This window comes from Trematomus bernacchii, unplaced genomic scaffold, assembly GCF_902827165.1.
Source record: "Trematomus bernacchii unplaced genomic scaffold, fTreBer1.1, whole genome shotgun sequence".
In the NCBI taxonomy this organism is placed as follows: Eukaryota; Metazoa; Chordata; class Actinopteri; order Perciformes; family Nototheniidae; genus Trematomus; species Trematomus bernacchii.
In genome coordinates this window covers 1,003,220-1,030,542 of record NW_022988066.1, presented here as the reverse complement: position 1 = coordinate 1,030,542, position 27,323 = coordinate 1,003,220, and the positions used below count along the sequence as shown (strand labels likewise).

At 42.9% G+C, this 27,323-nt stretch overlaps 1 protein-coding gene across 2 annotated transcripts; it reads left to right on the top strand.

Annotated features, from left to right (window-relative positions):
- On the top strand, nucleotides 1-26,520 carry armh3 (armadillo like helical domain containing 3). Of its 2 annotated transcripts, none has more exons than XM_034120283.1 (26): nucleotides 1-129; nucleotides 1,106-1,215; nucleotides 1,321-1,377; nucleotides 2,447-2,593; nucleotides 3,166-3,273; nucleotides 3,361-3,453; nucleotides 3,561-3,635; nucleotides 3,742-3,828; nucleotides 4,893-4,949; nucleotides 5,077-5,120; nucleotides 5,608-5,668; nucleotides 5,779-5,825; nucleotides 6,849-6,924; nucleotides 7,663-7,756; nucleotides 15,064-15,165; nucleotides 15,427-15,485; nucleotides 15,569-15,634; nucleotides 16,240-16,309; nucleotides 16,447-16,507; nucleotides 16,600-16,688; nucleotides 17,909-17,991; nucleotides 18,269-18,395; nucleotides 18,992-19,067; nucleotides 21,006-21,084; nucleotides 24,545-24,661; nucleotides 25,342-26,520. In XM_034120283.1, exons 2-26 carry the CDS (start codon nucleotides 1,114-1,116, stop codon nucleotides 25,432-25,434), a joined length of 2,070 nt encoding a protein of 689 aa, XP_033976174.1. In that variant the 5' UTR covers nucleotides 1-129; nucleotides 1,106-1,113; the 3' UTR covers nucleotides 25,435-26,520. The 2 variants fall into 2 exon arrangements, with proteins under 2 accessions (XP_033976174.1, XP_033976175.1); XM_034120284.1 differs by having other exon boundaries at nucleotides 24-129; nucleotides 1,112-1,215.
- Nucleotides 26,521-27,323: the final 803 nt, after the last annotated feature.

The following is a 27,323-nucleotide window of genomic DNA, read 5'->3' as shown; positions in this document are numbered from 1 at the left end:
CTGTGGGGCACTAGGACCATGAAGACCAGCAGCAGGATGCTAATGTTAGCATCAGTATGCTAGCAGAGAGACAAGTGTTGTCACAGGGATTCATGAACTACCTTTTTTAATTGTATTACTTGGATTGAGGTAAGAACAAACCACGCTCCTAATGAAGCCATGTTCATAGTGATGTTGTCAACAATAGCACCCTGACATTACATGTTACAACCCTGGTCTGCCAGGCATTAACTTAGCTAGCAATGGGTAGCGTTAGCTTTAGCTGCGAGAATATAAACATATTAGCAGACTTTCGTTTGGTGATGTAGCTGCTAATAAACCAGCTGCTCTTCACATGTGTCGAGTGGACAACAACTCATGCTTTTTAACTTAAACACGTTTCTGTTAGTGGTTTACTATTCAAACCGGCTTACTAACGATGTGTCAGTTAGCAATTATTAGCTAACTAGCTAGCAGCCCATCCCTACTTGCTTTAAGGATAGTTAACTGTTGTATCATGTGTCATCAATTTGAGCAAATGTCAACACAAAATGTTTTATCTAACCCAATATTGCCACCCTTGTTATTTAAACATTAGGTTACTGTGTTTACCTAGCCAAAACGTTTACCTCCATTTGCTAATACTAGTCATACACCGTATCTTACCGGTGTGTCACTTTGAATGACATTGTTGACGTCCACAGTCTATAATGAATAAAATCTAGTAACAATAACTCTCCAAAAAAGATCATAGTAAAATGGAAGATAAACGTATTCCTTTACAGAGCAGTAATGAATAAAGTGACAATCTGTTGCTGAAAACATTAGGCTGCAAACTGGAGTACTGTTTAAGAGTAAGCAACTGTCAATGAATTGATCTCACTACCAAGTGTGTTATATATCTTAGTGGACTTTATATTATTCCGTACTAAGACAAACCAACAGACGTATTGTTGGTTTTGGTATTTTCATGCGCTTTGTTGGGTGTGACAAAAATATAGAGCATTGTTTACCTTATCCTTTAATGAATCTATCCAAGAGAAGACATCTTGTTGATTTACGCCATAGCTTTTTTACATAGTTCGGGTCTGCATCCTCATCTACCTCGTTGTGTCTCTTTCCTCAGACTCAGTCATGTCTCAGGTGGAGAAGAAGGCTGGGCTGCTGAGGAGGACGTCGTCCTCTAAGAAACCCTTGAAAGAGAAGGTGGTGCTGATGTATGATGAGATTTTTGCTGTAAGTATTTAAAAAAGGAGAGTATCAGTGATTGAAAGAAATGAACAACAGAGAAAAAAGACATTTCAAATGTAAACAATCGCCCTCTCTGTTTCTTTGATTTAGAAAGAGGACCCAGCCAAGAACAACCCACGGTTCTGGGATGAGCTGTTTCTTATGAAGGTAAAGTAAATATAAGAAATATTCAACATCTTGTTGAGTGCATATACAGTATGTACTGTTGTTTGTGTTGATGACCAAGTGTGCAAGCAGTAAAGCTAAATGAGATATCAGTAATCCGCTTTCAAAATAAAAGACTGTCAAAATTGAAGCAGTAGAAAATATGTATGCAACACGAAGGAAAATGAAAAATCGAAAATTATAATATGTACCTAAACACGTTTAAACATTAATAGGAGGTTCCTGTGTGCCAAAAATACCGGAGTGCTGTTGATATTATGTGGGAAACATGTAAATGTTACCTTGTCAAAAACTAGATGGCAAGAAAAATGACACCCACCAAATGGCTAGTAACTGTCAAAATGTAACCATCCAATAATAGATAATCATTGTATTTTTGATGGTGAGTAATGCACGTTTACTAGCCTATCATACAAGCATTTGGGTGGTCATTTTGTGCCCTGATGTCTGAAAAGACACACAATATATGTAGAAAAAAGAAGGTTGTGAAGTGCCCAAACTAGAAAAAGTGCTGCACAGATTAGTACTCAATTTATACAAAGTAGACTATGGAACTGTCACCCAATAATCCACCACTCGTATGTGTTTACAATATTCCTTCTTTTGCTCCGAAAAACCACTTTTCCTCACTTTAAAGGTGGGGTAGGTAAGTTTGAGAAACCGGCTCGAGATACACTTTTTGTTATATTCCATGGAATGCTCTTAACATCCCGATAGCAATGAATATCTTAAGTGCTTTGACAAAAAATCCATAAAAAAATGTCATCTGTGGAAGCCGTAGTACTGTAAAAAGCACAACCAGTCATTTTAGCTGGCCCGGCTAAAATAACTGGATGGCCTACCTGCCTGTCAGCCTTCCATGTGTGCACAAACTTATCTCGTGCCCTCATTGGTCATGTGTGCGTTCGTGTGTGTTGGAGGAGGGGCTCTGTAAGGAAGTGGCAGATTTGTTCCGGCTGTGTATTTTCAAATTCTAGCGATCTCGAGCCGGTTTCTCCAAAATTACCTACCCCACCTTTAACATGTCTTTTGTCCTTCCACCATGTTTAAGGTGAACCTGGAGTACCTGGAGACCAAGTTGGAGACTGTCGATGGGGAGGAAGTTCAGAAGATCCAGGATAACATCAACTCTCTGTTCCACCACTGTGTCCAGGCTCTGGGAGAGGAGCACCAGATCAAAGTAGTCAATGCCCTGCAGGTAACTAAAGCTCAGGAGGACCACCTGGACAGCAGGTTACATTGCACATGTCTCCATCTCATCAGTAGCACCTGAAGTATAACACACGGTTTCCGTTAGCCGGCATTTACCAGACTTTGACCAGAATAATCTGTCAATCAGACAGATCTGAATCTTTTTGCTAAACGGGATCAAATCAACACTTGATTTCAAGTCGGCATCAGCAAAATTTGATTACAATGTTATGAGCCAGGCAGGCCTACATGTATTTTTTTTAATTAAAAAACAGCATTTCATATGAGAAGATATTGGCCTTAAGCTGAGGGAATATATATATATTGTAATGTATATATATTTTTCTTTATATCCTTTTTATAGATTGTTTAAAGGCTCAATAATAAACACAGGTAATATTTGACGGAATTTCTAGTTAGTCTGGAAAATGTAAATCTTCTCGGACTAGTTTACAGGCACTAATTTGATCTAACAGACCCAGAAAGCTAGTATGCTGATGAGCATATAACTGTTATTATTCCATGAAACATATGACATTTTTCACTCTTCTTGAAATGCTCCTCTGCCTTTCTTCCCAGACCCTCTGTGCACTTTTTCGAGGGGTTCACCAGAAGAACAAGTCTGCGTCTGGCTTCGACATCATCAACATGCTCATGGGCTTCGACAAAGCTGAGCAGAGGATGAAGGTGTGTGGGGGAAAATACCTTGAGAGGTGAAACAAAGGAATAAAATATATGATTCACGTTCATTCATGTTGTATGTTTTTCCTGTAGGACCTGATGGAGAGACTGGACAGCCTTCTTTGTGGAGAAGGCTCAGAGAGTCTGAAGAGCCTTTGTCTCAAACTGCTGCTGTGTCTGGTGACGGTGAGTAACATCAAAACAGCACGATTAATCATAGAGCAAAAGGTCATGCTTTTTGTGCCGTTAAAAACATATTGAATATCACTTATATGTGAATTATGCGTTAACAGGTAACAGACAATATTAGTCAGAACACTATACTGGAATATGTGATGATCAACAGCATCTTTGAAGCCATTCTACAGGTAAGTGTTTAGTAAAAAATATGTGCAGCATACATTGGAGATTTTTATTTATTTATTTTAAACTGTTTCTCTCCTTCTGAATTGGTAATCTCTGTTCTACTTGCAGATTCTGTCAGATGTGTCCAGTAGAGGGCAGCATGGTTATGACGCTGTGGTCCTCCTGGCCCTGCTGGTCAACTACAGGAAATATGAGGTGTGTACATATGCTCTGGAACTTTAAATGTCCAATACAAGCAACTCTAGAAGTCTCTTTTAATACAGGATTCAGTTAAATTCATCTTATTCACAAACAGATACAAATACAAGTATACTCATAAGACGTAATTGAGATATCTGAAATGGAACATCCCTTTAAGCTGTCAGAAGCTTGTGAATACGGGCGCACAGATTAAAAAGAAAGTATTTAAATATATCTCACTAACACATCTGGAATTGGATGGAGTTTATGTATTATACAGCTGAAACAAACACCTTACCATTAACCAAATACCCTGAAAATGAAATAATATATTACTCTAACTACTAACTTGTCCCTTGAGGGAATAGAAAGTAATTATTTTTTTAAATTATAGTTTTACAAAGGAAATGATGCAAAGCTCAGAGTTGTAAAATCTCCTGAGGAAACGAGCTCAACCATGAACGCATCAACAAGGATGTTTGTGCAGCTGAAAGTACATTTGTATTTGGCTCCACATGAGCATTTGACCTTGGTTATGTCAGGTATTACAGACACACTTGTCCTACATTTGAATTACAGAGAAGCAATCATGCTCTCTGAAATTAAATGACTTCCAATCTACGTCCCTCTCCAGTTATTTCCTAGAAAGGATAAGAGCGCCAGTGTACGGGGGGATTAAGAGGATGAGGAGTGTTGGATGCAGCCTCGTATGTAAGCAACCAAAGCAGCTGCACAAAGAGCATATACTCTAGGAAAATATGTACTCAAAAATGTTTGAGATGGGGTAAAATATGCCTGCAAACGGTCGGCAGTTGAGGTATTTAGGTAAGTCTAACTAGTACAAATGTAGCCGTTTTACAATCCGGTATCACACAGGCTTATCTACCCTGTTTGTTTCAAAGAAAACTGAGCTCCATGTATGTTGTCGTTGCTTTACTGAGCGTAAGAGGCACTTTTTAAGCCTATCTGTAGATGAGGCGATAAAATGAAAAATAAAAAGCCCTATTGTCAATGCAGTATTAATATTTGTGTCACATTTTAAACATTTTTAAATGTAATTGTTTCTATTCATTTTTCAGTCTGTGAATCCATACATCGTGAAGCTCTCCATTGTGGACGATGAGCCAACACTGGATGTAAGTATGCTGTCACCAACTGTCCCTTCTTAACGCATAGTAACCAGTAGTAGTAGTAGTAGTAGAAGTTTTACCTCAAGTATATAATCAAAGGTTTGACTGAAACACCTGATGTTTTCTTTCCCAGGGAATGGGTATGGTGGTCCACCACGCTCTGACAGAATATAACAGGTGAGATCTAAAATATGTGTCAAAAACATTTTTAACGATGCAGGCCGTTCTGTGCCGAGGCCACTGGCGTCATCGGTTTATTTTGATGTCTCGCACAAATGTTCTATTTCTATTCTCCTGTAAGAAAAAAAAAGAAACAGTTATTTATATCTGACAGTTTTCTTTGGCAGTCTCCGGTAATGTTTTTTGGATGAGGCGAAGTCTGGAAATTAAAATGCTGTTTGTGAAGGAAGTCTCGTCTGCCTGCGTGCACTGACAGGCGAATCAAAGTGATGGATGACGGCTCCACACAGTGCATTGTTTTTAAGTGAATGTCCCTTAGATAATAGGCTGTGGGGAGAAGAAGGAGATGTTGGGTGACTGTGTGTTATGCTGTGTTTGAGTTAAATCATATATCTCTGCTGTTGTGTAGCCCTACCTGTATTTATTTGTCATTGTCTCCACTTTCTCATGACTTCCTGTCTTTGTCTTTCGTTCCCCTTTTTAGGCAGTACAAAGACAAGGAGGAGGAGAACCAGGGTGGGTTCTTCTCCACCCTGACTAGTATGGTAAGATCATATTCTCAACATATTTAACGTTGATTTATTTTAGATAGATTGCTTTTTCATCTTTTTGGTTTTTATTCGTTTTTTAACAGTTTGCCTTCTTCTCTCCGCAGGTGGGCAGCATGTTTATAGCCGACGCAGATGAGAAACTCTCTGTACAGTAAGTCAAAAGTATACGGTTGAAGTTACACAAACCTTTATGCATTGTTGCAGCTGCAGTGTTTTTGGCTTGTCCTCTTTATTTCACTTGAATCTGAATCTTGTTTTTGACCCATACTTTAAAGGGGACCTATCATGCAAAATGCACTTTTGTACGTCTTTTATACATGAATATGTGTCCCCGGTGTTCCAGGGAACTCACCAAGTGTCAGACAACACAACCCTCTCTATTTTCTTCCATACCTAAATCTCTAAAAAAGGGGCTGCAACGGATCTGATAAAAACTGATCCAGATTTGAACACTGTCCTGACGTCAGGACGGTGGCGCTACGGCTATTGCCGTTCGAATGTGCTGGAGACGCTGTAGTACATATGCCAGGCCTCTAGATGGTGCTGTTGCTCACAGAATCAACCCTTGCAAAAACAGAGCTAAAAAATGTCAAATTGAGTGAAATGAGGCATGGCTAAAATGCATGATCTGTTTGGTATTTTGAAAAAAAAAAAGTATAAATATGCCTTATATAGGTATGGCCGTACACTATATTATTCAAATATAGCATGATAGGTCCACTTTAAAGCTTTAACTGCTACAGCACAGGCTCAAATATAATTGGTTTAAGGCACAACTTCATCATTAGTCGGGGTCTACATTTACATATGTTGATCATGAACATGTGTCTGGATAAGAAAATATGAAAACAGAGTAACTTGTGTTTTGTTGCCCAAATTGGAGCCAATTGATAAAGAAGGTTTAGGGAACTGTCAAGTCATTTATCAAAATCAAAAAAATATAATATAAATGTACCAGTAATTACACACATTGTGCCTTAGTTAATGGTACAGATACTTAAAAAGGGTTACCTGGTGAGCCATGAAGTCATTGTTGATAAAACTTTAACTCCTCTTGAGCTTCGCTGGATCAAAGCCTGAGGCTTTTTCCTACCCAGTCTAATGTCATGTGATGTTTTGGAGATCTTACTTCATAAATGAATGAGCTGACTTATAACTTCCCTTTCCTCTCAAGGACCAATGAGGCGATTCTGCTGGCTCTCTATGAGGCTGTGCACCTCAACCGCAACTTCATCACTGTATTGGCACAGGTAAGATGCACTTATCATCACAGTGTACATATATACCCTGCACAAGGGTCTGCATAGCCTAAGAACCAAAATGAGTCAAGTTTCATCACTCGCAATAACTAAACACACAATTTCGTGACAGAATCAGGGATTTTGTATAATTTGGCAAACTTTAGGTTGGGCTTTAAAACATTTCTTAAAGCTTTTCCTGAATCCACATTTCTTATTTTTCTCTATGAATAATTGCAAATGTCTAATCTTCTGATGATCGTAAAAAAATAGAAGGCAGTGGTCAGAAGAGAGGAATAACAAATATTGTATTAATGTACCAGTGATGTTAACCTGCGATTGGAACATATTCCTTCAAATAAGTTGACTTTTTGTTTCTTTTATTAATCCCTGTGGAGACACTCAAATTCACTCTTTCAGCCATCTTAAGAAACTTACTGAATAGTGAGGATGCAGTTAAGAAGCCTCACACGTCTCCGGAATAACTTCCATTCTAAGGCCATTAAGCCACTGTGATGCTCTTAACAGTACTGCAATTAAATACAAATCTCCTTAGAAGCTATGATTAATGTGTTTCCATTACATTCTTTTGGAAAATCAGAGGTAAACTCTTCCAGGCTCTCTTCTCTCAGTTTGTGTTTGAATCTCCTCTCCAGTCTATACTGTTGTATTCTCCTGAACATTATGGGACACAAGGGACAGCTGTTCTCTATTAATGACATCAACACATTTGTTTTGGTCTATCAACAGAGCCACCCTGAGATGGACATCCCAACCACACCCACCACCCCCACTCCAACCACACCTACAACTCCACTGGGCACAACACCGCCATCCTTAGACAGTAAGTCATACACTCTGTCATATGTTTTATTATGGAGGACATAGACTGCATGACATATTGGTGAAGTGTCAGTGATGGCCACAGCTTTCTGAAGGGAAGATCTCAAGTGTAAGGGACTACTTTCTCTAAATCTACCATTATGTCAGTTTGTGGATCCACATTTTCTGGGACGAAACTAATCGTAACTCCATGTTTCACATAAGGGCATAAGGATGGTTTTAGGTTATGTAGTAGAAAAACGTGTTACAGTTGAAATATTTATGGTAAAGCCTAGTTTAAACTCAGCCCTGATTTTACACTCGCCATCCCCTTTTGAGCACCTAGACAAAAGTCCCATCGAAGAGGAAAACAGCCACAGAGTACTATTTGCAAACTGTTAGAGGACATATTCTGCTCATTTTCAGGTTCATATTTGTATATTGTACCTGTGACAGGCTTACATGCCTACATTTAAAAAAAAAGTGCTTTATTTTTCTCATGCCGCCTGAGCCTGCCCCATAGCCTATCACGTACAATGTGTTGGAGCGCTAGCCAAAAGAAGCTCAAGTATTACACAGTGATGTCACTATGTTACAGAAGTAAACATAGGAGTCTAATAGATGCGTTTCAGGCAATGTGTGCAAGAGAATCTCCCTCTCGCCCGAGCTTTTGGTTCTATCTCACACAGGCTCCGCCCTCTAGTGGACTCTATGGGTACTACTCTCATCAATGATACGCGAGCGTTCACACACTGAAGTTGTATAAACGTAGCCGGCCAATCAGGGCGAGCCTACCTGAATGCGCGCGCATATAAGGCAGCTACACCTGCTGACTGTCATCCCTTTCTCTTCAGCGAGCAGGCCAACACCTGACAGAGAAAAGTAAAACGTTTGACAGAAGAAGAAAGAAGTTATCATACCTTCATGGAGTCGCCACTTCTAGAGACCCGGGCCTGTCCTCCGTGCCCTGGCTTAATAGCGGGCGGCGATCCCCACCACCTCTGCTTTGAGTGTTTGGGGGACCAGGATATGGCCGAGGCGGTGCCATTCACGTTCGCCATTCCAGCGGGGCGGATGGCTCCGTTTGCCGGGGAGGAGGATGACGAGGACTTCTTGTTGTCGGGCACTTCCGGGTCCGGTGTCCATGGAAGTCCACTGCCCAGGTCTGTCCGCCAGGACTTTCCCCTGGTGATGACCATGGCGGCGGAGCGTGTAGGGCTACCGCCTCAGGGTGCAGGGCCGCACGGACACAGCATGTCCCGGCGTGCCCCCCCTTGATGAGAGCCTGGCAGCCCATCTGCTCCCACAGGCAGCAGGCTGGGCGGAGAACCTCTGCCCCGCTGCCGCGTGACAGGGCGGCTGCAATAACACGGGTGTGTTGGGCGTCTCGCTGATTGCTCTTCCGCAAGATGCCCCCACCTCACCGGATCAGAGCGATTATTTGGTAAATTAATATCCTGGTTCACGGTGTGGGCGCCGCTGCTTGCCGTGTGATGTCCCTGGCCACAGTGGGATCACGCCGCGTGGCACTTTCCAAAAAAAGACCGTGATGATCTCCTGGGAGCCCCCGTGTCTACGGAAGGGCTTTTGGATCGATTTCCTCGGTCACGTGGATGAGGAGAAGTCGCAGCTTGGCCGTATGCTGCTTCTTGCTCATCCTCAGAGGAGAGAACACTGTCCCACACTCGCCGCCCCGCTGTAACTCCAGTAAAGGAAGCAGCAGGTGGGCGCTCGCATGTGAGTGGAATAAACCGCAGAAAGTGCTGTCAAAGTACTGTGCGGGTTCAGAGACGCTATAGCCGGCATGTTGTTGTCAGAAAACACACCGCGCCTGGTATAATAGCTCCGATTAATGCATTTCACCATTACGGCCCATCCACACGGCGGCGTGCGTTGAAGCTTCAACGCTTCTTCCCATTCACTTTGAATGGGGTGACGTCACGCTTTGCCGAACTGCATTGTGGTTCCGTCGCTTCGCTTTGCTCGAGTTGCTCGCTTCAAAAGTTGAGTAAAGTTAAACTTTTGAAGCTTCGACGGAAGCGTCAGCCAATCAAATCATATGCCAATCAAACCGTGTGCTTGTGTGTCCGGGGCGGGAGATTAATGCGATTGGTTGTTGGTCGAGTTTCAGACACGCCCGCTGGCAAGCTTCAACGCACGCTGCCGTGTGGACGCTGCGTTAATGTGAAACACAGCGTTAACACGAAGGCGCGCAGCCCCGCGGTGCATTCAAAGACCTCTGCAGAAAATAGGCCCTTTTTAATGTCGGTTCCCCATAAGCCAATCTTCCTTTCATGGAAGGTTTGGCGGAGGAGAGGGCCACCAGAGAGTACCACAGCTTCTTAGCTGCAGCTCCACAGCTCCTTGCATGTCCCCTAAAACACAGTTTTATGGGGAATGGAAGCTCAGCTGTTTACTGACAGAATGGGTGGACAGGATACTGCGATTGGGTTCTGCAGCGTCCGTCCTCCATTCAGGGGTGTAAGAGAGGCAAATCTATCATCCCAGGAGGAGATAGGTTTCCTTTCAACAGAAATTCAGGCCCTGTTACAAAAACAGGCTGTGTCTGTTGTGAACTCTCAGGACAGAGAAAAGGGGCTTTACTCCATGTACTTCCTGGTTCCCAAGAAGACAAGAAAATTCAGACCCATTCTGGATCTTCGCAGCCTGAATCAGCACATTGCCTGCAAAAAGTTCCATATGTTAACCATAAAACAATTACTGGAACTAGTGCAGCCGGGCGATTGGTTCACCACCATCGACCTGAAGGACGCTTACTTTCATGTCGAAATTGCTCCAAAGCACAGAAAGTATTTGCGTCTTGCCTTCCAGGGGATAGCCTACGAGTACAACAGACTACCGTTCGGCTACTCCCTATCCCCACGCACGTTCAGCAAATGTGTGGCCACAGCGCTTCAGCCGCTTCGCGACCATGGGATGAGGGTTTTCTTTTATCTGGACGACCTCATAGTCATGGCCAGGTCCAGGGAACGGGCAATGTTCCACACAGCCCAATTGATCCTACATCTAACCAAGTTGGGTTTTGCAGTCAATTGGAAGAAGAGCAGTCCCATACCTCACCAGCAGGTGGAATCCTCTACTGGACTCTATCAGGCACCAGCAGGTGGAGTATCTGGGGATTTTGCTCGATGCAGGCAGACTACGTGCCACCCTGTCAGAGGGAAGACAGGCATCCCTGCTTCGGGAAGTTTGCAGACTGCGACAGGGGGCAACGGTGACGGCTTTGACCATCATGAAGACTCTGGGTCTCATGGCGGCTGCTCACCTCGTGGTACCGCTGGGGTTACTGCATATGCGTCGCCTGCAGAGGTGGTTTGCCGGCCTTCGTGTGGTGACCATCCCCCTCTCAGTGGAGGGCAACCTCCGATACTGGTGGTCCCCAAAGCATCTGCGGAGGGGAACTCCACTGGGGCGGGTGACCTCCTTCATCACGGTGTTCACAGATGCATCCGTGACAGGATGGGGGGGGGGGGACCTGCCCAGAGAGAGCTATACGTGGTGGCTGGCCTCTGACAGAGACTCAGCACATCAACCTTCTAGAGGTGCGGGCAGTAGTGCTGGTCCTACAGCACTTTAAACCCTTACTACAGGGCAAACATGTGCTGGTGAGGAGCAACAACCGCACCACAGTGGTGTACATCAACAGGCAGGGCGGAGTCCGCTCTGGCGCCTTGTTGAGCACAGCGGAGAACCTGTGGTTGTGGGCCTCAGAGAATGTGTTATCTCTGAAGGCCCTCCACATCCCGGGGCTGGAGAACAGGGGGGGCCGACCTCATGTCAAGAGGCTGGCCCCTGCCAGACGAATGGATGCTTCACCCGGAGGTGGTGAAGCAGATCTAGGCCCAGTTCGGGAAAGCGTAGGTGGACCTGTTCGCCAACCAGCGCAACAGCCACTGTACCCTATGGTTTTCCCTAGCTCGGCAGGACAATCCACCCTTGGGGGTGGACGTGTTTGCACACGAGCCATGGCCAAGAAAGCTGCTCTTCGCCTTTCCACCGCTGCGTCTCATTCTCCCCCTCCTGTAGAGGGTGAGACGAGAACGATTGTCAGTCATCCTGGTAGCCCCAGGTTGCCGCTCGGCGCCGTGGTACGCGAAGGTGACACAGATGATGGTGGGCCAGCCCTGGACGGTTCCTCAGGTCTGGGGGCCGTTGTCTCAGGAAGCAGGTGCAATGGGGGCGTTACCCACTCTGGGCCAACCTCTCCAGGTGGAGAGTCCACGGGGTGGACTGTCTGACAAGGTTATTCAGACTATCCAGGCAGCAAGAGCAGGACCCACCACAGCCTGTTACAGGGCGAAGTGGTTGGGATTCCAGCGGTGGTGTGAAGAAAGGAGTCTAGAGCTTCTATCCTGTACGTTGGACTCTATTCTGTCCTATTTACAGATACTGGTGGACAGGGGGCTTGCTTATTCCACAGTTAAGGTGTATGCAGCAGCCATCTCGTCCTGCCATGAGTGATTTGGCGGCAGGTCAGCCTTTAGTCAACCGCTTATGGCGTGTTTTTTGCAAGGGGTCAGGAGACAGCGCCCAGTGGTGCATGTCTCCACCCCGAAATGGGATCTGCCGTTGGTGCTCGAGGCTTTGGTCACAGAACCATTTGAGCCTCTGGAGCTCTCCTCCCTGAATGCGCTATCATTGAAAACAGCTTTGCTGCTTGCCTTGACTTCGGCCAAGAGAGTGTGCGAGCTGCCGCTCTGTCGGTGCACCCGAGTTGCCTTTTGATTCGGGGTGACCGTAGCGGGGCGACACTCAGACCGAACCCCTCCTTTGTTCCCAAGAACCTAAGGAGTTTGTTCAGGTCGAGGGCTATACAGTTAGACGGCTTTAGTCTTCCACCCCATATTGGGGACAGGGAGGCTAAATTGCACCTCCTCTGCCCAGTTTGTGCGCTGTCATGTTATGTAGGGCTCACGGCTTCCATTAGGCGCACTGAACAGCTGTTTGTGTGCTTTGGGGATGGTGTGGCCGGTAAAGCTCTGTCCAAGAAACGCCTGACAGGATGGCTCTGCGAGTGCATTTCACATGCCTATGGGCAGGCGGGGAGAGCCTTCCCCACTGGGGTCCGTGCACACTCTACACGTGGTATGGCTGTATCAACAGCCTTGTTCAACGGCGTGAGTGTGGAGGACATATTCACGGCGGCGTCTTGGTCTACGCCAGGCCCCTTCATAAGGTTTTATCTCTTGGCTCCTTTTCATCATCTCTACTTGCTGGGGCAACACAGGACTGGTGAAGGGGGGGGGGGCTGTGGGTCAGTAGGCTGTATCTGACCCCCCCTGGACATAATGCACTTATGTTTTCCCATGCTCCTTAGGGACCCGGGAAACATGGTGCTCAGTAAGCCCCACTACAGTCCATGCACACTCTACACGAGGTAAGCGTGTGTGAGTGTGGGGGACATGGTGCACTTACGTTCTCCCCATGCTCCTTAGGGACCTGGGAAACGTAGTGCGCAGTGTATAGTCACTTGCGCTGGCACCTGCAGGGTGGAGCTATGGGGTTATTCAGACCAGTTACGCTCTACCCAGCCAAGTAAGCTGCGGCCACGACTTCTCCACGGTCACAACCGGATGATGGGAAGTTGGGGTGCGGTGGCTGTTAACCAAAGGCCGGTCAGGGGCAGTGTGGCGGATCGATGTTGTAGGACGACAGGGCGTTTATCCATCGGGGCTCCACCCACTGTACCCATAGAGTCCAGTAGAGGGCGGAGCCTGTGTGAGATAGAACGGGGGTTTACGTATTGTAACCCTAGTTCTATAAGCACAGGCGGAGCCCTCTACCTAGGGGCCCTGTCTTTCCTATGCCGCTCGCTGAAGAGGGTGTAGGATGACAGTCAGCAGGTGTAGCTGCCTTATATGCGCGTGCATTCAGGTATGCTCGCCCTGATTGGCTGGCTACGTTTATACAACTTCAGTGTGTGAACGCTCGCGTATCATTGATGAGAGTAGTACCCATAGAGTCCAGTAGAGGGCGGAGCCTGTGCTTATAGAACTAGGGTTACAATACGTAACCCCCCGATTTGAGCCTTTGCAAACCATTTACATGCACAAAAACCCTACAGGAAAGGGAAAACTGCGAAAAGCATAGGGTCCCTTTTAATAATTACGGGAAGTGGGGAAACCTGGGACTGTGAACCAAAACTGTGGTTGCACCTAGGGGGTTGGATGTTAGCATTAATAAACAGAACACAAAACGGTGACTGATCTACAAATTGGTACAAAGTCTGGAGACCTGGATACTCATCGGTGATTCCGACCACTGGCTACGTTTTTCTTGTGTTTGACTTTGAAATGGATTGAAGGATTTCTAAAGCTATTTGGCATCCCATCAGATCTCAAGGCACAAGCCTTGTCAAATATTCAATATATTTTTTAAGGTTATCCAAAAGTAGAAAGATGCTCAAACATAATACATTTAGCTTCTAATTTGGTTTGATTGCATTTTAATAATCAGATAACTCCAACACCCGAGCCTCCATACTTATTATTATCATCTCTTTAAACTTGAGCGCATGGCTGTCACTTCACTTCATATTATAGCCATCACATTGGAGAAGCAGGTCATTCAGCATGCACACACGCTGTAACTGTTAAAAGGTTCATGTTTTTCTATCTCTGGCTGGCTCTCCCTCCATCGCCTCGAACCTCGAACCTAAGAGCTATTTTCTGTATGAAATATTAAACTACAGCTTGAAATACAGATGAATGTTTCACATGCAGCGTGCATTGGAACATGTCATGGGAGCGTCAGCACTTAGAGGATCCTCCGCTCCGACCAGAAACATTCACACACACACTTATGCCAGCAATCACATATCACCTTTTTCTACCACAGTACGGCCCCATGTGATGATGTGTGTGTTTGACAGTGTTAAATCTTCCTGTGGCGTGGGGAAGAAATATCAAATGAGGGGATTTGTGGCGAAAAGATATTAGTGAGGGCTCATCATTTATCCATGAAACAAGCAGAGATTTTAAATGGATAAAAACGCTTGTCTGTACAACGCGCCATGCTACATTAGCCACGGTAATGAGACAAAGACATCAATTTTTGTATTGTTTTATCTGCCTGAATGAGCCCTCCATCTGCCCAAACAAGGGCGACAGATTCTTATTTATTCCAGTTTGTAGACGGTAGGGTTTGCGTTCCAGCTCATGTATTTGGGAGGTCATTATTTATGGAATTGCTGACTGCACAATTAAAGTTTGATTCATTATTATTAGTTACATTTTTTCTGTTATATCTGTCCTTTTTCTCCCTAATATTAAGAGAGTTTTAATAATGGGATTGTATCTTCCTCTGTAGTGATGAACAACCCAGAGCTGCCTCTGGATCCCAACCTGCAGACCAGCAACCTTCTCATCACCTTCCTCAAGTACGCCTCCATTGTAATGCAGGACACTAAAGGTAAACATCATGTCCTCCTCCTCCTCCTCCTCCTCTCTGTCTCTGTCACTTTACCTTGATATAATTTGTCATTCTTTCACTGTATATTCTCCACCTCTGTCCTGACCCGTCCTCACGTAGATGCCTTACATAGAAGTGATAAATAAATGCTGTTCTCTGCCAAACCACAATTTGTTATCCCACCTATAACATTCAAGGAAACAACTACCTGGCCCTCTGTTTTCTTTCTACCTGTTAAGAGTCTCATGTTTGTGTTTCCAGATGAGCATCGACTCAACAGTGCCAGACTGTGCCTCATCATCCTCACCTGCATAGCCGAGGTAGGAAAGGCAACATTATGTGCAACATCCCCCCCCCCCCCCACAGATTGTCTCTGTTCTGACCTCTCCTCTGTGTGCCACAGGATCAGTACGCTGATGCCTTTCTTCATGATGACAACATGAACTTCAGAGTCAATCTCCACAGAATGGTGAGTGTGGGCTGTAAGTGAGTGGGTTCATAGTCAAATAATACACTAATTGATTTACATTTTGAGGGGATACTTTGTGTTGCTTTATTCAGACTTTGAATGTAGTTATTTTCAGTAAATAAATGCATCGATACTTATTGTCCCTCCTTTCATCCACCTCTCAGATGATACATTCCCTGATTCCCTGTTTGTCACGCAGATTCATATTTGTATTCATCTGAGAGAAATCAGCTTTCTTGATGTAAAACTAGATTGGGAAATCATATTTCTCTTACCCCAAACAAAGTTTCTCGTCTAAATGGTGTTATGAAATAGGCTTAATGGAGAAAGCCGACTTTACCTCGGTTATTTAACTCCACGTAAGCCCACTACCTGATGAAGAAAATGATACTTAATTATGTTTCCCTTTTTGTAGTGACACGTCTCTACAAAAAGGGAAAAGATTGCGCATTAAGCCAGATATATGCTACATATTAAAGATGTCTTGTACAATATTTGTTATTAAAATTGAATTGTAGAATGCTGGTATTCATCTTATATATGAGCTCATATGAGCATTTACATACCTATATTCTATATTTTAATTCTGTATATTTGTTTTCCAGCCGATGAGGCACAGAAAAAAAGCAGTGGACAAGAACATCCCTTCACGCCCGCTGGTGTGTGCAGTTCTAGGTATGGGAAACATTCAAACCTGTTGTTTTCAAGCAGATACCTCTGATTCTTTTATATTTTTAAGGCATTCTTTCACTGGATGTTGCATTATTGCAAGATTCTTCAAACAGGGATTCATTTTCTCCATCTTTCTCTAGATCTGATGGTGGAGTTTATTGTCACTCATATGATGAAGGATTTCCCAATGGATTTATACTTGTGAGGACACACACACATATCACACACATATTACTCCAAAATCTCACCCACAAAACAACGCCATCACAGCAATGTGTTTATTTCCTGTGCAGGCGCTGTGTGCAGATCATCCACAAACTCCTGTGCTATCAGAAGAAGTGCAGAATCCGATTACACTACACCTGGAGAGAGCTCTGGTCAGGTAAAGACGCCCCGCTTTCTCTCTCAACTTCATTCACATAACAAGGAACTCACGCTTCTATTGGCTAGTGCTCCAACACATTGTATAAGGGCTAAGGGGTGGGACATCTCTAACCGGTTGACCAATCACAACAGAGTCAGCCAGCTAACAAATCAGAGCAGACTGGGCTCTGGTTTCAGACAGAGGGTGAAAAGAGGTGATGCAGCACAGGCAGTATGAGAAAAATAAAGAGCTTTTTGAACATTAATAAAGCATGTAAACATGTCACAGTAGAGACACTACATACACATTTGAAACCTGAACATGAGCATAAAAGGGCTCCTTTAACAGCTCCAGCTGGTGAAATGTGTTATAGACAATCATCATGTCACTCTCAGAATGAACAGTAATCACTTTTGATTATCACCAGAATAATGTAAGGATTATGAGGGTTTTTTTTATGGCTAGTTTTATCACTAGTTTCAATCATTTCAACTTTGTTTCATAAAAAATAATTTTGAGTCCGCCATTCTTGGCAAATACTATACTACGCAGGATAAAAACTGCTGAATTCCTCCTAAAAGGTCAAACTTAATTGATTTTGGCTGCAAATTCTTTGTCATTTTTCTCAGAGATTATGTTTTAGTAATAAAATAATGTTTTGTTTTGCTGGGGACCACCTTAAGAGTTGAGTAAATAGTTGATGCTTTTTGCAATTTCCCCTGAAGTAATTGGTTCTGTTGTTTTTAGAAATGTATTGCATCATTGAGATTGGATAATGAGTCTCTGAAGAAGCACCATCCATCCTGTTGGCCTAGCGTTAAGCCTGGTCAACAACACACAATAGGATAACATTTCAGTTTATAATAGCCCCCTCTCACTGTGTCTCATTAGAATACAGATTGCTCTAATCAGACCAATCATCAGCTTAATTCCCTGAGTGACACTGACCCTCTCTCCCTGCTGGCAATATAAATATAATGCTGGAGTAAAAGCTGAATTAAAGCAATATATGTGATTATCTTCTTTAGCCAGTTTCTTCTCATTGCTCTGTTTCTCCCACTTTTTAAACTTCTGAAAGGACTTTATTTGGTGTTGAAATTGTTCTCTCTCTCCTGTGTTTCGATGATCTGCTTTAATAAAGAAGCTCACTGAGGAAAGCAGACTGTTGCCAGATGCCTCTGCTAGCAGACAACAATCACATGTATCTCATTAATGTGTGCATGTGTCCCTCTGCACAGCGCTCATCAACCTGCTGAAGTTCCTCCTGTCCAATGAGACGACGCTGCTGGCCAAGCACAACATCTTCCATCTGGCTTTACTGGTGAGAAACACACACACACACACACACACACACACTACACACACCACACACCACACACCACACACCACACACCACACAAAACATGCAGACAGTACACAGTGGAAATGAGTTCCACAAGGATGCGTGTCGGAACTCCTTTTTTGTGTGTGTGTCCGACGAGGAAAGAGACTAACAGGCTGTCTGTGCAAAAACTGATGCAATATGAATTGTATAACTTTTTTTTTGGTTCCTTTGAAAATGAATATTGTCCGTCATCTAATGTGTGTCCCCTCATCAGGTGGTGAACCTGTTCAACATGTTTATAACGTACGGCGACACGTTCCTGCCCACCTCCAACAGCTACGACGAGCTGTACTATGAAATCGTACGAATGCACCAGGTGTTCGACAACCTCTACTGTATGGGTATGTTGACTTATTTATACATTTAGATCCCCATTAGCTACTGTTTCAATACAGTTACTGATCCCGGGGTCACAATTCCTATCTTTAACAATTTACAGAAAAAAAACATCAAATCATATCCGTAACACTTACTTACTCACAAAAAGATAGATAATACATTACTAAGACACACAACAACATATAGAAACTCTAAGCCTGTCTTTTTTTACATATACTGCTTTATGTAATAGTCCCATGTTTTAAATAATTGAGAAATAAAATGGCAGTGTTTAACCCGAGCGATTGTACTTCCCCTACAAAAGCTATTATTCAAATAATGTCAGAGTCTCAAATAAAAGCTATCACAAATATAATAGGCTAAAAATACAATTTTAAAGGAGCTCTTTGGGGTTTTCCCTTTCATATAGTGTGTTATATAGGTTTGTGTGCATGTAAATGGTCAGCAAAGGCTAAAATCCCAAAGTTCCCTCCACGGGGAGTTTCTCGACAGCAAAACTTCCAAGCCCTTCCTTTATCCACAGAGGAAAGTAAATGTGCGTAATTTTGACATCATATGTGTATCTAACTTTGTGTTTATGTCCTTCTCTGCCTTCTAGTTCTGAGAGTATCAACCAACACGGGCCAGTGGAAAGAGCCAGCCAGCAAAGTCACGCATGCCCTTGTCAACGTTCGGTAAAAACACACTCGGCACACAAATGCTATAGATAGATAGATAGATAGATAGTACTTTATTGATCCCAAATTGGGAAATTGTTCTCCCCAAGAAGGAGAAATATATTTTGATTAAAGGGAATTTAAAACAAGGATGTGATTTAAGAAAGCTCAAATAAAGTGAATTAAGTTAAGTCTTTAAAGGTCCCATGTCATGCTTTTCCGGTTATTACCCGTCCCCTTGTGTGTTATGAAGGTTTTTAGAGATCTGCAGAGTCACAAACCATCAAAGTACACCCTGTAGCAAGTAAAACTCTAACACTAGTGGAGCCTCGCAGATGGGGCCCCTCAGCACCCCCCCCCCCCTTCCCGTGTCCATTCGCGATGTCTCGCTGTCTCGCAGCAAGCAGGAAACCACACCAGTAAGCCAGCTCACACTGTCAGCTCCTCGCAGCAGCGAGCTGACCAATCAGAGCACACCGGGCTCACAGGGAGGGGGGGGCAGGAGCTCCAACAAGGCGTGTAGGACAGGGAGTGAATACACATACTATACAGAGATGCTGTATGAGAAACCAATGTGAGTTTGGAACATTGAACAATGTAAATCTATTCTAGTAGACCTCAACAATGGAATTATGATCAGTAGAAATGGCCATGACATGGGACCTTTAAGAACTGTAATTTACGTCCTTCATCCCCAGTCTATTACTTTCCCTCCCCCAGGCCGCCCTATTCAGTCATTTTTAAGCCTTTCTCTCATTTCCCCCCTCCATCTTCTCTGAGGAGAAGATCCTCTAAGGTCACCCTGGCTTGAAGGCCCCTGAGGGCCCCTGTACGAGCGGGATACTCCCAGAGGAATCACGCTCTCAGCTGGTCTGTGTTGCCTGAGTAAGGAAGGCAACACAGGAAGGCGGGGAGGAAAACTATTTTTTAATAATAATATGTGGAAGAAAAGATGAATAGGTGAATCAGAGAGGAATATAGAACCTACAGAAATATGAAATGTGTGTGGACCAATCCCATTATACTCCCACCAGCTCATTCCTCCATACGCTGGCTCATACGTTAATGACATAGGATTACCACGATGGAGAATTCTCTGCATTTTCCTTACTATAATTTATTTGATATATGACTCGTCTAAGCCAGTACCAAATAAGCCATTTCATCTCACAGCTGTGCTTACGGCATTAACTTATATTTGAATATAAAGCAGTATATATATTTGAATTGATGATGCTGCTGCCGTAAAAGATTGCCTTTGAATTTACATGTGACATTCCCTTGTGTGCTCAAACGAAATGATGGCATTGAGAAGAAATTGAAAACGACTGAATAATTTGCCCTCTCCTGTAGAATACTATATCGATTTGTGTGCATTTAAATGGCCTGTAAAAGGCTAACATCCCAGAGTTCCCTCTGAAGGGAGTTTCTCTCCCACACACTCCCCCCATACCTGAAACGCCTCCATTGGACTCCTCTCTTTACTCCTGTAACATTATGACATCACTACGTAACATCCGCGCTTCTATTGGCTAGCGCTCCAACACGTTGTATGTGATAGGCTAAGGGGTTGGACAGCTCTCAGCGGTTGACCAATCTCAACAGAGCCGGCCAGCTAACCAATCAGAGCAGACTGGGCTCTGGTTTCAGACAGAGGGTGAAAAGAGGTGCTGCAGCACAGGCTGTATGAGAAGAATAGAGACTTTTTGTATCATTAAATCATGGAGACATGTCACAGTAGAGACACAAAATACAAATAAGAACCTGAAAATTAGCTAAATATGGCCTCCTCAAAACATTTCCAAATGCTTATCTTCTTACCTTCAAACATTATGTTATTTTTATTATTATGTTAACAAGATTTTTAATAATCGTGTGTAGGTATACACGTTGGTTATTTAGTTTAAATCATTGGACTTGGGGAAAATCTTCATGTTGCTTAATCTTGTCTTTCAGGGCCATCGTAAACCATTTTAATCCCAAGATTGAGTCGTACGCTTCTGTGAACCACATCTCCCAGCTCTCAGAAGAACAGGTGAACATAACACACTTTTTCTCCTTTTTATACTTTAACAAAAAGTTCCATGTAAAAAAATAAAATAGGCATCATCTCTGGGGACGTTTTGGCAGAACGCCACGGAAACCTCACTGCTGTCATTTCAAAAGTAAATCCTATGATTTTTTTAGCACACAATGGTAAACGCTCAGTGCTTTGAAGTGCTTGAGAGGCGTTCATGGCATTTCTTTTTGAAAGAATGCCTATTCATCATGGAGTAGTAACAGTTATGTGGCAGAGATGGATGAATCACACATGGCTCATTGTGATGAGACACGGAGAGGAGCCGCTCATCAGCGGGGCTGATTCACTGCACACACTTCAGACAGGTGGGAGGAACCTGTTCTCATCAATATGAAACCTTCAACACTGTGCACTACAGACGGTGACATACACACTGAGTGAGGCTTCTTTCCTTTCTTCCCATAAGCCACTTAGATGCCTTTAAGACAGATATTTTTAACGCGTTATCTTTTAATTTATTTGTTTTCCCCATTGTTTGGCTTCTGATGATGTGTTGAAGTTATGCGACTCATTGTTATTCAAAATACAATTATTTTCACAAACGTTCAGCATAGAAAATAGGCCTTTACAAAACTCAAACAAATCAAGAGGCAAAACTCAAATAAAAATGATAAACAAACTTAGACCTTCTTTGTATTATGTTGTTTTTCATATATTTGTATTTAGTCTCAACTGTGTCTTAAAGGCTGGCATCTTGGGAATTGTAGTCTTTAATAGTCCCTTAACTACAGATGACAATAACAGGACTTTTCCTCAAAACAAAAAACTGTCTGTAACACTGAAATGCAACCTAATAGTTTTCTCCTATGACAATAAACGTATTTTGATAGTTTTAAACAGTTTTACATAAGCATAAATATAGTCCAGTTGTAGTGACTCTTATATCTGTAGCACTGGTTTTGCAAACTCATCAACAAAGCGTCCAGCTTTTTTAATGACTCAATTTTCCCCGAGTTATTCTTTCATCGACAGTGGGAACACTTGAGTCTGTAAGGGAGCTGATATGACCGTTGTGAGCTTCACTTCAGGCGTTATCATTTATGTCAAATTGGTAAGGGTAGGAAAAGAGCCAGAAGAGTCCTTTTTTACAAGCTGATAAGAGAGTGATGGATTTGGTCATTATGCTCTCCAATTACCTCTGCTTTTATCTGTGAGATTTATTCACAACAAAGAAGGAAGGCAGCAGTTAACTCTGGTCTCTAAGAGCAACTGCTGGATTAATATATGATTTCTTGCTTGTGATATTAACACCCCTATCATTAGATAAAGTCACTTTTTTCTTGAGCATTTGTTATTTTGATCAGTGTTCTTGTCCTCGTTGAGCCTCATTTTATGCTTATACTGTACAGATGTTGTATGCCTGTGTTAACAAATACGACTCAAAAAAGAATTTGAACAAGTAAAGACATTTTGCAAGACGTGCAAATACCCAAATAACTGTCAGAAATGAAAACACCCAAATTGGCTCCAACAGTTACCTTTTAAGGAAGTTGAACTTCTAGCCAGTTGCTTATTAACACATCCTGCAGATACAGAGCAACAATATCATTCATTTTGAGATGTGTTTGTGACAACTGTTTGCTGTTTGCTGTTGTGCACTTAGAGGAGAATGGGTCTTTAGAGATTCCTTTTCTGAAAACAGCTGCTGACTGCATCCAAAAACGATGCTATGAGAGCAATTAGCCTGTGTGTTTTCACGAAGAGGCAGGAGAGAGTTGAGTGAAGCACATTGAAAGCTTTCAACTGAACACAAGACAATTTAAATTTAGCCTCAGCCCAAACAAAATAATGCTCAAAGAAAATGAAAACAAAAGGTATATACTCATAGGATTTCATTCAAAAACAACCTATCTTGCATCTTATTGATGAACATTAGGGTAAGTGAAGTTAATGTAACCAGTGTCAGACACTTAAACATGTTTTAGTGGGTGGGATGGAGGTGAATATGTGTTGAACTTTGGTCCATTTGAGGGACATTTACAACACTTACATCTTTAGAAAATGCTCTTATGTAACTTAAATTAAGTTCCTTGTATTTTCTTGTGACATACAGTCCTCGACACACACTCTCACAGACACAGCTGAACTGCCTGCAGCGACTTCACTCCCCCCAGTGACAGTAGAAGATGGATGGCCTCCAGAAACACACAGCGTTACAACAGTCAGCTGTCTCTGTCTCTCACATACAAGTCACTTCACACACACATGCTGCTTCTGTTCACACACTGCAGGATAAAAAGCATGCACACAACCATATCTGCTTAGGGATGCAGAAAGTCGCTCTTCTCCAGTTTTTCCACTTTCATATTTTTTGTGCTACTTACAAGTTGGTCATGGCTCACGCCTTCCTCCCCTCCATACATTCACCACCAGTTGAGGAGAAAAAAAGCCTTAATGTGTGTGTGTGTGTGTGTGTGTGTGTGTGTGTGTGTGTGTGTGTGTGTGTGTGTGTGTGTGTGTGTGTGTGTGTGTGTGTGTGTGTGTGTGTGTGTGTGTGTGTGTGTGTGTGTGTGTGTGTGTGTGTGTGTGTGTGTGTGTGTGTGTGTGTGTGTGTGTGTGTGTGTGTGTGTGTGTGTGTGTGTGTGTGTGTGTGTGTGTGTGTGTGTGTGTGTGTGTGTGTGTGTGTGTGTGTGTGTGTGTGTGTGTGTGTGTGTGTGTGTGTGTGTGTGTGTGTGTGTGTGTGTGTGTGTGTGTGTGTGTGTGGAGGTCTGCTTGGGGGCTATTTCACGGTTGAATGAGAGGATGGCAGGGGAGGGAGTGTGGAGAATCTCTGAATAATTACCTCTGATTTCAGCTCACCTTATCTCAGCTGGACTTTGAGGCATGTGTGTTCACGCACATACTGCACACACACTGTATACACTCAAACACACATATGCGTTATGCTCTGTTATGCTTTCTGTGAACTATTGAGTGCTTACCCAGGCGAAAATGCTCTGATTGTGAAGTCTTACTAAATCTCATTGGTAAGAAAACACACACTCTCATTTTTGTTACAGATTCAGAACCATTCAGCTCATCTGAAGAAAAAAAACATTTTAAAACAAACATTGTTATACAAACCTCACGGATATAAACATTTAGTGCGTAGTTTTGTGGAGAAATTGGACTAAACCATTTAATAGAAGGTTGACTGACTTTTTTTTAATCAGTCTAATGCTAATTTGTCCTTGTTTCCAAACGACCATATCCCTGATAAGAGTTGACCCTGATGGTAGGCAGTTACGTGGAAATAACGTGGATAGGAAAAGATAGATCACTCATGAATAAAGATGTTGTAATGAAGTATTAAGCACAAATAAATATTTGACTGCTTGGTGACAATTCAGTGTTCACTGTGCGATGCATTAACCTCCCTGTATTATGGTGTGATGTAACACAGTCGTCTTCTGTTTCCATTCTGTTCCTCTGCTAGGTGTTGGAGGTGGTTCGGTCCAACTACGACACACTGACGCTCAAACTGCAGGATGGTTTAGACCAGTTTGAGAGATACTCGGAGCAGCCCAAAGAGGCCGCCTTCTTCAAGGAGCTGGTAAGAGACGAAGAGCAATGTATTGTGGGTGATGAGGAGTTTAATGTAGTCTTCTGAGATTCAGGCTCTGTGGGGATGTCACTTCATATACAATTTCAATGATGAGGAAGCTTGAGGAAGATTTTAAAGATGCCCTATTAAGCTTATTTTCTTTCCATATCCTGTGTGTGTTTTTGTGCATGTAAATGGTCTGCAAAGACTAAAATCCCTGTTTTCCCTCCAGAGGGGGGGCATCACTACGTAACACTTGCACTTCTATTGGCTAGCGCTACAACACATTGTACGTGATAGGCTAAGGGGCGGGACATCTCTAAGCTGTTGACCAATCAAAACAGAACCGGCCAGTTAACCAATCAGAGCAGACTGGGCTCTGGTTTCAGACAGAGGGTGAAAAGAGGTGCTGCAGCACAGGCAGTATGAGAAAAACAAAGAGCTTTTTGAACATTAAAGCATGGAGAAGTGTCACAGCACTAAATCCAAATATAACCCTGAAAATGAGAATTAGGGCCCCTTTAAAGGGGTGTTCCTCTGATTTGATTGCAGTTGGAAGACTTGAGACAAATATAAAGAAACAGCACAGGTTGAGAAACTCTAGAGTTGAATTGAAGTCAACATCAAAGTGCAAGGCCCACAGTTTGTTATCCGTTTGACTTTGAATGTCCTTCTCTGTCTGTCTCCAGGTGCGCTCCATCAGTCTGAATGTGAGGAAGAACGTCTCTCTGAACACGCTGAGTCAGGACGTCCTGCTTAAAGAGTTCTCCACCATCTCCTGAGACTCACACACACACACTGACACATACACATCCAGCCTCCTCCCCCCTCCAGACAGACATACCCAGTGCATTTGTGTGCGCATGGACATGAACACATATTTTCACACAAACAAAACCAACAAGTACGAATTGTTCTTTCCCTCACCTCCCTCATGTCACGATGGAAACAAACACTAACAGGCTGGAGGCACCCTAAGGAAGGACCTGAAAACTCTCCGGACTCGTTGATATGTGTGTGATCATTTAAAGGAAGTGCCCGTATTGCACTGTTCCCTGTGTGCAAACTGCAGTATTGGCTGGACTGTTAACTGACACATGAGAGTTTGGATTGAACAGAATTCAAGTATTTTTAACCCAGGTGTTCATCTCCAAAGGTTCTGATAATGTTGTAGGTAATCCTGCTGTTTAAACGCATAACGGTACAGATTTATGATTTATCTCTCCAGTAATTATTTCAGAGGACTTTGACTTTAAACTTGATGTCCTAGCTAACGCCAGTGATGGTCAACCTGAGCCTCTTTTAGTTTGGACCCTGCTGTAAATCCTCTTTCATTTGATCATTAACTCTTTCTTTTTGGCTGATGATGGTCGTGGGAATGTTATTGTAAATCTCTACATGTTCGAAACAAATGTACAAGTATTTTGAATTTACTTGTTGGCGAAACGGTAGAACTTTAAGCTATAGTTATCTTGAGAATGCTCTGGAGTGATGAAAAACATTTTTAATGTTGTGGCAAACCTTTTTCTTTTGATCAAAGCCATGACTAACATTCACTACTGCACGCACACGAGTCACTGTCTCTTTCAGTTCAATAAATGTGTCTGAATGTGTTGAGTTTGAAGGAAAACTGTTCAACGGTTATGATCCATTGAAGTGATTATTGATGGTGTGTCTTTAGCACATTGAGTCAGTTTAGCCAGGAAACACAAGGAACTCTTAACATTTGAAATGGTTATTATTGACTGGAAGCAGATCTTAATTATGCAATTTTCTTCAAGTGTAGGGTCTTGTTTCTTTCATCTCTTAACTCCTGTAGGTTTATTTATGTTTCTTTTTTAAATAAAAGTTTGTTTCCTAATACTCAACCGGTGTTTTCTATTGACTTTTAAACTTGCTTGTATCCCTTATACTGTAATGGGTTGTGTCAGAAATTTCAACTGGAACGCACCAAGGTCGGAATTCCTACTTGAAAACTCAGAGATACCTCGCCATACCTGAGATCATCATTCAAGATGGAGTCTCTGCATTTGTTAAGATATCTAATATTAAAGTTGGGGTAGGTAATTTTGGAGAAACCAGCTCGAGTGCGCTAGAATTTGAAAATACACAACCGGAAAAAATCTGCCACTTCCTTACAGAGCCTCTCCAACACACACGAACGCGCACATGACCAATGAGGGCACGAGATAAGTTTGTGCACAGATGGAAGGCTGACAGGCAGGTAGGCCATCCAGTTATTTTAGCCGGGCCGGCTAAAATGATTGGTCGTACTTTTTACAGTACTACGGCTTCCACAGATGACATTTTTTATGTATTTATTGTCAAAGCATTTAATATATTCATTGCTATCGGGATGTTAAGAGCATTCCATGGAATATAACAAAAAGTGTTTCTGAAATAAATGACATACCCCACCTTTAAGAAAACACTTTGATAATACTGTATAACATTTTTAGCTCTTCTGTATTATTGTGTCACATTAAATCAACTGTGCATATGCTACTGCTCTTCTTCTATCCGTGGATATTTTTCAATGATGTTTGTATTCACAAAATACTATATATAGAGTATCAACCGGTATTGCTAACAATGGCTAAATTAAGTGACTGCTAAAGCTGTTACCAAGGCAAACAACTTTCTCGGGCGGCCATTATTTTCTGACTTGTGC

Excerpts from the sequence above, each read along its gene's own strand:
- armh3 (XM_034120283.1), top strand. The coding sequence starts at position 1,114 with ATGTCTCAGGTGGAGAAGAAGGCTGGGCTGCTGAGGAGGACGTCGTCC. Across the intron at positions 5,669-5,778 it reads TCTCCACCCTGACTAGTATG|GTGGGCAGCATGTTTATAGC; the intron begins GTAAGATCATAT and ends TTCTCTCCGCAG. Across the intron at positions 15,635-16,239 it reads GAGTCAATCTCCACAGAATG|CCGATGAGGCACAGAAAAAA; the intron begins GTGAGTGTGGGC and ends TTTGTTTTCCAG.